Here is a 13,623-nt window from a genome sequence, read left to right as displayed (position 1 = left end):
CAGATCACATAGTCTTTGAACATCTGATCATAGAGAATTGGCATGTATGTTGACAGAGGCAAGGTCTGATCTTCTGCCAGTTGAAAAAGATACCACAAAATCTCATTAGTCAGCCAGATGTTGATTAATTTGAGGAATGTTTTAAACATGTTTTTGTGTTTTTCTCAGAATTATCATATTACAAGTGATTTCCCCACGGGTGTCAGTCATCTTGGTTATCACAAGTGCAATATGCCTGTCAACCAAACTTAGCTTGGAGAATGACAGGAAGTGGACTTTGCTGAATGACAGCTGCTCTTTGTAATATTCTTCCAAAATAAATGATGTTTTGAGGTTCTCGATACATTATTGCTCTGATGTCGAATAATTTACCAAATATGATGCCCAGTTACTTTGATGAACATTTTGAAAAAGATTGCAGCCATTTACATCTGAAGAGGTACATGTACACGTATACAATAACTCAAGGGACATCTGTATAATGCCTCACATAGAAGCTACATTCCAGTATTGAGTTCTGTCAAAATGAAAAATGCAGTTTTTCTGCCAGTCTTTTGATTCATACCCAAAGGAGATAAAATTCCTTCATATGTAAAACAGGGGTACACTCAGATCATGTTGTCTTTGAATGTCTGACCTTGGAGACTTGCCACTACATGTCGACAGAAATATGGTCTGATCTTCTGCAAGTTGAAGACAGATATTGATTAATGCGAGGAACCCTACCAACCTGGCCGCTCCCTCTGCTTAGTGGGCATGGCCTGCTACATGTACTCTGCCTTTTCAACCACAAAATACAGTCACTCCACCTTACAATATATTCTGTGAAATGCTTTGAGACGTCTCAATGACGTATAAGGCGCTATATCAAATGCAAGGATTATTATTACCCATCTCAACATCAGACCTTGAGCATATATGCCCCCGCTCTATGGAACTCCATCCTGGATGTCAGTCTCATACAATGGACCTAACTTGCCATTCAAATTTACAAATTGCTGATCTGCTAGATATGAATTATCCAGCTATGAGTGACGAGGCCCTGAGACCCTCAGTGATATCATCTATGAAGTTACTATGGGCATTTGACTTCTGAGTCATGGATTGTAGCATTCAATGGTGACTTCGACCTTGACTCTGAGCCGTTACCCTGTGAGAAGGGCGCTATGTAAAAGCACGTTGTGGTTGTTATTGTTGACAGGTATGACTTAGAAGTATGTAATGTTATTGCCTGGAAAAAGTAATTTCCCATTGTGTAGACGAGTGCCAGCTTCCTTATTCACCTATCTAATGTAATCCCATTCCATTGGTTTCTCTGTATGCCCTTCAGCTAGCATTATTTATCTGCAGGTGTTTACCAATAAATGTGCACATTACTATTTATAGGCTAAAACCATTCACTATGGTGATTGTTTTGAATTAATCTCAAGATCAGTGCATGAAATTCCTTGTCTCCAATTCCAAGTTATTTCAGGATTCTCTAGCATGTCAGATTATGTCGATTTAGCTTGCCAGTGATCCATCAGGAAAGTAATCGGGCACACACCTTGACAGATATAAATGGGCATCTCAATGAGAAATTGAAATCCATACCTTGCGACAAGTTAACCTGGCAACAGATGCATGAGAACCTAATTTGTCTGATTTGATGGCTTATTTATGCATATTCAAAATAGATCCCAAACCATTTAAACTAAAATGGGGATTACTGTTGCCTGGCTGAAACGCAGCAGATGGTGGAGAAGTACAGGTTATTTACATTTGATGTAATCAATGGTACAGTTTTTAACCGTTTGTCAACTTGCAGCTTCTTAACACTGTCATTACATTGATAATGTTTCACAGTTGAATTTTTTTGCAGCAGCACTGACTATTGCTTAATGCATTGTAGCAAGTTGTTGGAATGCTAAGTGACATGCACCCTCTTTCTTTGCAGATAAAGTCGAAGTGAAAGTTGGAGAATATAATGCTATCGCTGACTCATTGGAGCTAATTAATGATACCCTCAGGTTTCAAGGTAAGACAATGAATGCCTATTTATAGCACGAGGAAATGCCTCAAAGTATTTAAGTTATTGCTGTCAGGTGTAGAAACTTTTTCATAGGGAATCATAGCAGTTATTTTGCACACATCAAGACCGCACAACAGGCACAAGTGGAATGCCCTATTATCCTGGGCAACGTTGGTCATGACACCTGGGTGAAATTCAGCTTGAATAGTGCCATGGGTTCTTTAAGGTCCATCTGAACAAACAGACTGACCCAAGCTGACACCTAAGTCAGTGCTCCCTGGGAAACATGGGGCCCAGAATCGTTTATGTTCTTTGGCTTAAGACCATTGTCTTAAAATTTAAGATTGTGGGGTATTTTGAAAACAAGTCTTGAATCAGTGTTAAGATAGAGGCTAATTTTCCACAGTTCCTTTTGAGTACTGAAGAAAATGAGGAAAGCCAGTTTCTGAAATAAGACTGCGTTGAGGAAATTGAAGACTATTATTCCAAAATTCTACATTATATTAAATTTTAAGACAATGGTTTGGGGGCCTTTAGTTGCCATTGTCACGTGGATGTGTGAAATATATCTGGCTTTGTCTTAGTACAAACCTTGACCTGAGCTGCAGCCGTGTGTGTAGCAGTGCTGGTGACTGGCTGCTTCTTATTCACAGTGCAAAGTACCATTTTAACAGGTGATTCATCAGCCATTTACTTGAAATGTGATTTCATTAAAATGTCCCCTAATTCCAATTACCTTAGGCGCCAATTCCATTACTGGAAGAAAAAAAGGGACTTTTTGTAACAAATTTGATGTGATAAATATCACTTCAAATCTTTTATGAAACGTCAATTTTTTCATTTCATTCTCTTCAGAGTGTGCAAACCATCACTGGTATTTCTGAATAGCAGAGCAAGCGAACAAAACCAGAGGCCTGAAACATCTCATCGTCTTAAGACCGTTCTCTTGTTTCAAAAATGTTCCAAAACTTTGCACAACCACTACATTTTAAGATAATAGTTTTAAAGCTTAGAGCATAGAAACATTGGGGTCTCTGAAAGTCAAACACATTTTTGAATGAATTGTAGTTTAATGAGAATGTGCATGATTAGATTCAACTCTTTGCAAATATCCTAATTTTAAATGCTTCAACACGCAATTCGGTGTGAATGACGCTATATAAATGCAAATTGTTGTTTTATTTTGTGGAGTCCCTTTTTTGTTGCTTATAAATTATGCAGATAAATTCCATTGGAAATAAGTCACCTGACTACAATTCCATCCTGACAAAATATTTTTAGGTGACCTTCACAGACTGTAAAACGCTTCCTAAAGTTCAATTTTTTTGTTGAAAATGTCTTAATATAACCAGTGTCATGAGGTGACTACATCTCACCAATGACGCAGTCTGCCTTCCCTGTGAAGATATTAGGTTCTATTTGCCTTATAATTCATCTAGACATTAAGCCACCTTACCCCTGCTGCCTCTATTTCAAAGAAATGTGACATTTTCTCCAGTTACTCTGATTTATACTCCCTCCTCATTTAATTTCATCCCAAATTTAAGATTTACCTCGTTGTTATTTGTAGGACATCGCTGGTGCAAATTAGGTATGATGTCTGCCTGTAGAGCAACATTCACTGAATGACACCAAATAAGTGTAGTTATTGTTTATGCAGCATGTCAGTCCACAATGCCGGCCATTTTAACATTTAAAACAAATATACTTGTTGCTCTTTTTCAGGTCATTAATATATCTCTGGATTCAGAGGTCACAGCTAAACTACACTACAGCTGCCCCTCATGCCGTGTTACTCTTTTCGTAACACTCGCATGGAAATTCCACCATAACTTTGCGATGGTACAAAGCAATTTTGGTCAATTTTGTTGGGTTTTAAGGATTAGAATATGGACAGAAAATGGTATTAAATATATCCACTTATGAAGCTGATTGTAACCTACTTATAACACAGCCACTTACAAATGATCTTATTGGGCTGTTCTCACCAGGAGTTTAAGAAACTCCTACAGTTACCTTGGAAATATCATAAATATAATGTGCTTTTGTCATATGGTATTTAAGAGGTTGTTTGAAGGCAGCTCCAAAAAAAAGTAAACCTTTTGAGAATTAAATGGCTGGAGTCAGGTGGATGAAGTCTTTGATTCATACTATAATTACAATAATAATCCTTACATTTGATTATAGTGCCTTTCACATTAGGATGACATGGCTAATGCTTCACAGCATATACTGATTGTAAAGTGTAGTCACTGGGTGTTTTGTGGGTGAACTGCATTTCTGGTGTGCATCCGGCAATGATTCACAACCATTATGGTAACGATTCGCAATTAAGCCTATGGTATAAACAAGGGCTGAGCCAGTTTGAATCACACCATTGCCTTGCCCATGTGGCTTCAGGATCTTTTTTGCACAGTATAAACCCAGCAGGTCACATCGGTCTGGGATCACTCCTCCATTCTTCTTTCAAAGTTCAAACTTATAAAAATGTTTGCTATATGCTTTAAATATTTTATTTCCTTGTACTTTGTGTCTGGAGTGAAATGGCTTCACTGCCTCAGTGTAAATGCAGCATTCGTAAGGCAGCCTAGATTTGGTTAGCCGGGCAGAAAATAGTTCACCTCTGTTACCATTGCCCTTTTCCCTCTTGTTTAATTGAATGGATTTTCTTGACGGTACACTGAACACTTATTTGTGAATAATATGGTTTGTTGCCTTTCACTGAATTTCCTCTTTCCACTTTCAGGTTTGGAGCCTCCGAAAGACAGGACGATAGTACACCGTCAGCTGCGTCAGATGTCCGTCACCCTGTACAGTATTCTTTCCGCTCTGACCGTCTTGGGAATGTTCATGTCCAGTGCTTTTCTCTTCTTCAACATTAAAAATAGAAACCATAAGTAAGGACTTTGTTTTATATCTTCATTATCTATTGGAATGAAAAATGTGATACAATACACAATTATCTTTCAAAACACAAAATACTGCAGATGCTGGAAATCTGAAACAAAATAATAATAATAATAATCGTTGCATTTGATATAGCGCTTTTCACGTCAGGAGGACGTCCCAAAGCGCTTCACAGAACACACTGTAAAGTGAATTGACTGCATATTTGTGGGCGAACGCGGCAGCCAATTGCGCACAGCAATGTCCCACAAACAGTCGTAGATTGAAAATGACCAATTTATTATTGTTTTTGGTTTTTGGAGGGATTATTATTAGGCTCTGTGTGGAGTAAGGAAACTTGCCCAAGGTTTCGCCCTCTGCCTGGAATTGAACTCAGGTCTCTCGCTTGCAAAGCGAGTGCTCTAACCACTGAGCTACAGGACTCCAGAACGTTCTGACGAAGGGTCGTGGACCCGAAGCGTAGACTCACTTTCCTTTCTGCTGGGTTGAATGAAACTGGTATTCTATTCACCAGCACTGAAACACTGTTTAACTGTTTAAAATAGGAAGATAGAAAACGGGGGCAGAAGAAGGCCCTTCTGTCCAATGAGCCTGTTCCATCAGTTTATTGAAACTTGGCAAATCTTTTAAAGCCATTCACCAGTTCTTGTATAAGAAAGACAAATACAGTTAGTGCCTTGGAGTGATTACAAGCTTGTATTCCCACCAAGGATGATATCACAAAAATCCTAAACCGTTTTCAAACAATTCATAGCTGCCATTTCAGCAATGAAATAAGAGAACAGTCTTGAAGTCTCTCTGAGGGAACCACCATTCACAACATATACTCTGAAGGTCCTGAGGGTAATTTTACCGGGGCCAAATTTATACCACCAGTAGTAGTGGAAATAAGCTATGTCACTGATGTGTAACAACAAGCACTCTGCAGCGCTAACGACAGATGAACTCTGTTATAACATGATTTGGGATTCGTACAATCACACCTCAAGTTATAACACATCGCCCTATTAAAATATAGTTAATTCATTTTACAGTATATTCTGTGAAGAGCTTTGAGACATCTCGAAGACGTGACATGGCTCTATATCAAATGCAAGGTTAATTATTATTATTGCAAGCACTGGTCAGTGGATCAGTAACTAGTGGGCATCAATTTAAGGTAGTTAGCAAGCAAGTAATTGGGGGAGGTTAGAAGAAATGTTTTCGTACACAGAGTTGTTAGGATATGGAATGTCCTGCTAGGAGCAGTGCTTGAGGCAGAATCCCTATTAAATTTCAAAAGGAACTAGATAAATATATAAAAATGAGTAAACTACAGGGTTGTGGAGAAAGAGTCTTGGTCTTGCCAGCTAATTGACATAGGTCGGACATGACTGGGGTTTATAGTTATATGAACGGACTTCAAACGTTCGACTATTTTTGCGTAGAGGAAGGGTAGTCTGGCATGGATCACCAGTTCAGGAAAGAAGGAAAGAAAGTGGAGGAAAGAAAAAGGGCCAACATAATCCAATTTCCAGACTTTCTATTGTCTTTGCAAATATCTCAAACATGTCCTTGAATGAAGGATGTTGCCACCCTGAGGGTTTCTGTTCAGTATTAAATCAAATGAGGAGCTGTAGATCAGTGCTGATCCTGTCAGTGCAGTGCTGCTGTGACGTTGGAAGGGGGTGATCCAGTAGTTCAAAACTATCTCACCTGCAATCACCAATATTGCATTATGCTCTGAGTGCACATGAAATACATGTTATTAAGCACATTCTCCTAAGGTGCCTTTCCTGAGTGCATCTTTGTTTAATCCATTAGTTTTATTTATCTAATTAAGACCAGATAAAGTGCTACAGCTAATGAAGGCATGCATTTGAAATCTTTCTAAATATTTATTGCCTCAGGTATCCAATTAAAAAAGATTTGTACGATCAGAACCCATAATACCGCAGGGATGCTCAGCACTGTAGTGAGGTCTGTGCTCCAGTTATGTAAAGTGTAATACACCAAGCAACCTTAATTATCCTGTTTGAATTCATAACACTCTGCCTAAATACCGCAGTTTAAGGTTACAAAATCCTGTCCTCCAAGACTGTTGATCCTGAGGATGGAATTATCTTTGTAGCTTACTCAGTTTATCTGTTTTCTATGCAATAACAGTTATACATATTGTCTTGATTTAACTGTCTATTTACAATTATCTGTATTTTAGTCTAATTCACACTGATTTCTACAAATAGTGATTCTTTTTGTCATTATAATCAGCGTAAACTAATTCCCTCATATCAGTTAGATACGACAGTTAGCAGCTTGGCTCAGCTGATAGCACACTGCCTCTGAGTCAGAAGGTTTGGGTTCAAGCTCACACCAGGACTTTGAACTCACAGTCTAAGCTGACACATCAGTAGAGTTCTAAGGGAGTACTACATTATTAGAGGTGCCATCTTTTGGATGAAACTTTAATTTGAGGTGCTTGTTTTCCTATTCCTATACTGTGTGTAACATTGGGCAGAATTGTTTTTCCGTGCGTTGTAACTCATGATGACCTCCTCAGTTCAGAACCTTTGTGTCCCTTAAGCACCCTTAATAATAATAATAATTAATAATAATAATAATACTTGCATTTGATATAGTGCTTTATCACCCTTCACATAAAAATATCATTTTGGGCGTTTCATAGTGGTAGGGATGGACGCCGAGCAAGAGAGAACGGGGAGGTAAACATAGGCTCGATCACAGAGATAGGTTTTAGGTGGGATTTAAAGACGGATAAAGAGGGGATAAGTGGCAAAGTGGTAGAGAGTTCCATAGGTTAGGGATGTAATAACTGAAGGCTGAGCCACTGATTGCGACATGGAGGAGTGTGGGATGCGTGGCTGGCCCGAGTTTGCCGAGCAGAGGGAATGCGCAGAGGAGTGGAGGGATTTATAGGTCAGGATGAGAAACTTGTACTTGATCCATTGGGAGACAGTGAGACTGTGGAGCATTACAAAGACTGGGGTGATGGGCATGCAGAATTTAGTGTGGGTAAAAAGTAAAGGAGGTGTAAAGACACTTGCTTACGGGGTGCTCAACCGTAAGGATAAACACAAAAGTAAAGAAGAGATTTAAATTTATACCTAACATTTGTTTGTTAGGCCCCCGTTGAGCACTGCATGCAGTTCTTGGCACCCTATTGGTAAGAACACTAGAACTATTAAGGAGGTAGAGGTTTGCAAAGATTGATGCCAGGGTTGAGGGCTTTTAGTAATGATCATCTCAGCCATTACAGAAGATGATGTTAACCCATGCACAAATCTAAAGAGAGGAATAATTAATCAGGATTCCTGCTCCTGATCATTATGCAGTGATCCCTGCTGAAAAGGATACATATGGATGATGCTGTCAGGTTGGAATATAATTAGACTTGTTTGTGATGCTTTACTCAGATAAAAATAACAATAATAATCCTTGCATTTGATAAAGCGATTTATCATGTCTTTGAGATGTCTCAAAGCGCTTCACAGAACATACTGTAAAGTGGATTGATTGTGTATTTTGTGGGTGAAACGTGGCAGCCAATTGCGCACAGCGGTGTCCCACAAACAGTCCTGGTCATTGAGTGACTAATATTTTTTTTGAAGGAATTATTTACTCTGGAAAAGCTATTCACCAATTGATTAACAAACATATTCCTACTTACTGTTAGGTAAACAGAGGCATGTGGAGTAAGGAAACTTGTCCAACGTTTCGCCCTGCCGGGAATCAAACCCAGGTCTCTCGCTTGCGAGTGCTGTAACCACTGAGCTACAAGATTCCACTGTCAAAAAATCCCTTTGCCACTCAATTTCTACTCTAATACATTTATTGAGCTTGATGTGTAAGCCTTCAAATTGTTGCAAGAGTAAAGGGAACTTTGGTGTGGATGTGAGCATACGGAATAAGTTATGCTTCTATGGGGGTATTTTCTTTTTACGATCTGTTTTTTACAGGATTAATGGACTGCATGAATATTCTTCCCTGGTTTGCCTGCAATAATAATAATCATCCTTTCATTTAAGAGCTATCTTTTGATGTCAAGAGGACGTCTCAAATCACTTTACATGGTTTATTCTGAAGTGTAGTGACTGTGTATTTTGTAGGCTATATTTCCGGCCTGTTCAGAACCCATGTTTTGGCCCCACTGAGATCTGAATTATCGAAGAAGATTAACTTCTGTTCCTCAAATAGATTGGGAAAAAAAACCTGGATGAACAGTCATTTTACAAAGTTTGAGAATGAGATACCAGAGATTATTTATAAATCTTCATATTTTATTAAGTACAGACACTGAGCTGTCAGTAATGGGAGATGTGAGCAGCGTGATTTAAGATCTGGAAGAGCGCGACAGATTGCAACCCCAGTGAAATATGTAAAGCTCTGCTTAGATTTCAAAGTGACAGACACCAAACCTGGTTTAGTTTGAAGTACTTGATTGTCGCTCTTAATAAGTGGAACTTGGCAGGCCTACATGCATGACCATTTAAACTAAATAAATATTTGTTTTTCATATAGTGGCTATCATATCTTAAGGCAATTCATACAATGAGTTGTGTGTTTTTTTTAACCCAATTCCTCTTAACTAGCAGAAGGAAAATGGGTTAAGAAGAAACACAAACATTTCTTATTACTTGAATAGTGCCTTTGTTCTTTCATAAAGATTCACCTGCACTCAGCCTCTGTACCCACTGCAGCTGCCACTCCTCTTAGTCAGCTAGCACCTTGCTAGTGATAAAAGAACACAGTCAACTGACTTTACATAGTGCGTTTCCTAATACTGATCATTGAACGGGTTATTTTAACTCTGTTTACGGTGTATCTATCCATGTAATAGGTGACCTGAGAAGATTTGACATTTTGTCTGAGTATCTAAAATGAGAAGATGTTCCATTCCCATTATTCCCATCATAATGATGTGCACAATCATTCACCACCCACCACCCCTACAATAGTAGACAGGGGATAGAAATACTTTCCTACATTCACTAAAATAAGCCCACATTAGCCTGTATCTCCCATTCACAAGAATGTTAAAGAAAGGCTGAACTGAACACTTAAAACACTAAACAAGGAACAGAGAGGGCCATTTAGCCCATTGATCGTTGATTCGCACTGTTAAGCTGTCTGTGAAAATATCATCTTGGGTTTCTTATGCACTCAAGATGAATAGTTTAAGACTCCAAAGCGGACATCATAATGGACCTGAATGAATGGTAGTTAAGATGGGTAAATGCAAGTCAATCTGGGGAAGTGTCTCAAGAATCTAAAAAATTAAACTAATAGTGGGGCTGTGCTGAAAGGAACTGATACAATTACAGGATCTGCCATAAGATTGTTACATTAATTTGCAAAGACATTAATAAGTAGGTTGAAATCCTGTCTCTAGTGAATTATTCCGCAAGTTAATGTGAGGGATTGACACCTTGAGGACTTAAACTCTTCAACTTAAACGTCACAGGCCAAGTCAAACCTATTTTTCCTATAAGTTGTATGTAAGCAGAAATTTCAAAGTATTCTGTGCATAGAGGTCTTTTTTTCATCCTGTGTGGAGTGCACATTGCCAACAGAACTATTTTGTCACGTATCACATGTATGTTCACAAAATGAGCCTGGAATAAAAATGCAGCACCACAGCAATACCATTAAATTACATGGTTTCAGAGAATGCATTTAACATAACAGGCACACAGACTCAGTTCAAATGATGTTAAGTGACCTTGGATTAATATCAGGATACTTTACCACCCAACTTTATCCACCCCAACATTAATCCTTAGCTGTTGCCAATAGAAATTAGACTGAGAAAGAAATTAATTAAAATAATTAATACAGTATAAATTTGTAATAAGTAGGGTGAGTAGAATGAGATTGTAAACACTGTGGTCAAAAATAATTAAGTTCACATTTACTTTCAAATCATTTGCATATCAAAAATGTGTTTGGGCTTTTGTTTCCTGGAATGTTTTGACCAGCTGTCGCACGCTTCACTTACTTATCTTGTTTCACAGTTTGCTACATTTAAGAGACTGAAAGTACGAGGTCTCCATATTTTATTTTCATGTTCAAAATATGTATAATACATGAAAAGTTGCAGTACCAAATTTGATCAGATCTTGTGGCAGGCGCTAATGCCTCTTGTGCAAATCTATTTAAGGAGTCCATCAGGAATCCCTGAAGAGAGCTGGCCAATATTTGGTCATTAATCATATAGCAAAGACAATATAATAACGTAGAAAGAAACAGAGAATGACCTTGTTAAACTAAACATGCCATATGTCTGCTCTTTTCTGCAGGTTGATCAAGATGTCCAGTCCCTACATGAACAACCTTATTATCCTGGGAGGGATGCTTTCTTATGCATCCATCTTCCTTTTTGGCCTTGATGGATCATTTGTAAAGCCTAACACATTTGAGACTCTGTGTACAGTAAGTATGAAGGAGCAAAAATTTCATTAGTGCATATTTCTAGAATCAGAAACAATCTGAAAGTAGTAAGAAAATTATCAGGCAGTCTGAAGGTACAGCCTGTATAAAGAAGCGAGAGGAATTTTCAACAGATTTCATGTGACAGATTGATAAGTAACTTCCAGTCTTCTCTAGTTGCATGGCTTTTCTAGGCACCGGGGCCAATGGTTAAATGTCACCTAACAAGATACCAGTTAGGTAAAGCTATTTATAGCTGCACTAAATCACCATTCAGAGATTGGGAGCAGCAGAAAGCAGAAATGTTTAAGTCAGGCTGCGTTGGTCATTAAGTGAAACACCCATGGTCAAGACAGGCTTATATTTTCTTGATAACTGTCACATATCACAAGGCCACAAAAGAAGTTTGGATGAAGAGGGTCCTTTCATCAATTTTACCTTATCCTTCTAGAATACCAACTATCACACTTTTATTCCTATATTGTTAATTAAGGAGCACCTTCCTCTTACATGGTCATTAGGAGCTCCCATTAGATTATTGTCCAGAGACGTCTACTGACCTGTGTGTGGGTGTGTATGTGTGTGTATGCGTGTGTGTGTGTGCGTGCGTGCGTTCGTGCTTATGAGACATATACACACATTTGAGTCCCAAAATATATATACTTAGCCGCACAATGTAATGGAATGTATTTTCTCCCCTTCGTTTCACAAATTTTCTTACTTACAAAAAAACATTTTTGTCCTTAATTTGTAACAATTACCAATATTCGAATTTGCCTGAAGTTATAAGATATAAATTATATTGAAGTTATAAATAATATTCCTTGCATTTGGTACAGCATCTTTTACATCGGGAGTTAGTCCCCAAACACTTCACAGGATTGACTGTGATTGGGAGTTTGATAACCTGGGTGTGTTCGCTATCTATAATAATAATAATAATCCTTGCATTTGATATAGTGCTTTTTACATCTTCTAGACGTCTCAAAACGCTTCACAGAATAGACTGCAAAGTGAATTGACCGTATATTTGTGGGAGAAATGCGGCAGCCAATTGCGCACAGCTGTGTCCCACAAACAGTCATGGATTGACTTGTTAATCCACAGACTTGTAATCCATAGACTTGTTAGCCATATTTCAATGAGCATTTCTATAACCAAGCTTATGGGATATAAACACTAAAATCAGACCAATCCTCAGATAGATCGATGCCGACTGTGTCACTAATAACTGGGAGCTTTAGATGCAGAGCATAGTATTGAGCTCATAAGGATGTGAGAAGATACCCTCAAATATACTTATAGGAAAGAGTGCATAAAATATGGTAGGGGGAATGTATGTATTCATAAATTACCAAATGCTTTTACAAGTATAGTCCTTAAGAAGGTTGGTTGAATAATAGAAGAAAAAAGTGTGGGCAATAGGAGTCACAGTTGTCTGGATGAAATATTTGGGAAAGAAGGAGCAGGAAGCGCATCCCACTCAGAGCCTTCAGTACAACTGCTAAAGCTCACAAGAAAACATTATCCTACAATTGGCAATGAACTCATCTGGTAGGATTGTAGCATCCAGAAACAGTAGATTCAGATTTGTTTGATGACAAAAAATAAAGCCCACAATGTTGACACATTTGGCATCTCCTTTTACAATCTATCACTAACCAAGGAAAAACATTGTGGCTTATTGGGGATTAAAATTGTGATGATTTCTGTTTCCGAGAATCAGCATCAAGTACATTATGAAAACTTTGCAGGAAAGCTATTCTACAACAACTTGCATTTATGTAACACCCTTCATGCGGGCCAGAGTCTCGGAGTGCTATTGTAAGCTGGAGTTGGTGTGATGTGTGCATCATGTGTGATGTGTAATGACATACTTGCTAGTTGATGGAAGAAATCACAAATCAAATTTCTTAATTATGAAATCCATTTAGAAATACTGCAAAGTTCAGATAAGATGGTAAAAAATGTGATAAATTTTAAGAGATTTATGATCGTGGTCAAATTTGTTAACAAACATGGGAATTTTCCAATTGGTAATTAAAGACTAGGTCCAGATGTGGAACTTACGAATTGTGGAACACTGGATGAAGATTTCAGCAGCCACCTTTGTTGTTGCCAAAACCACTAGGGGCTGCTATTGTTGCTCATGATGTTTAAAAAACAAATGAAGACAATGTTCCTCCCTTCCCCTCACTGCTTCCCTGAAAGCAATGACTCATGATATGGCATTGTTCCAATGAAAAACAGTCTGCTAGTACCATGCTGAAGTATCCATT

General features: G+C 38.2%; 1 protein-coding gene across 1 annotated transcript in view; it reads left to right on the top strand.

The window, feature by feature from the left end:
• Window positions 1-13,623, top strand: part of gabbr2 (gamma-aminobutyric acid (GABA) B receptor, 2) — a 473,571-nt gene that overhangs the window by 354,183 nt on the left and 105,765 nt on the right. Inside the window, exons 9-11 of the mRNA XM_007905328.2 lie at window positions 1,937-2,017; window positions 4,758-4,908; window positions 11,215-11,347. Coding sequence (XP_007903519.1) covers window positions 1,937-2,017; window positions 4,758-4,908; window positions 11,215-11,347 — 365 coding nt within the window. The remainder of the gene's footprint in view (window positions 1-1,936; window positions 2,018-4,757; window positions 4,909-11,214; window positions 11,348-13,623) is intronic.

Source organism: Callorhinchus milii, unplaced genomic scaffold (genome assembly GCF_018977255.1).
Source record: "Callorhinchus milii isolate IMCB2004 unplaced genomic scaffold, IMCB_Cmil_1.0 Scaffold2, whole genome shotgun sequence".
NCBI lineage: Eukaryota > Metazoa > Chordata > Chondrichthyes > Chimaeriformes > Callorhinchidae > Callorhinchus > Callorhinchus milii.
Note: the sequence above shows the minus strand (reverse complement) of the source record. Positions and strands in the feature narration are given on the sequence as shown.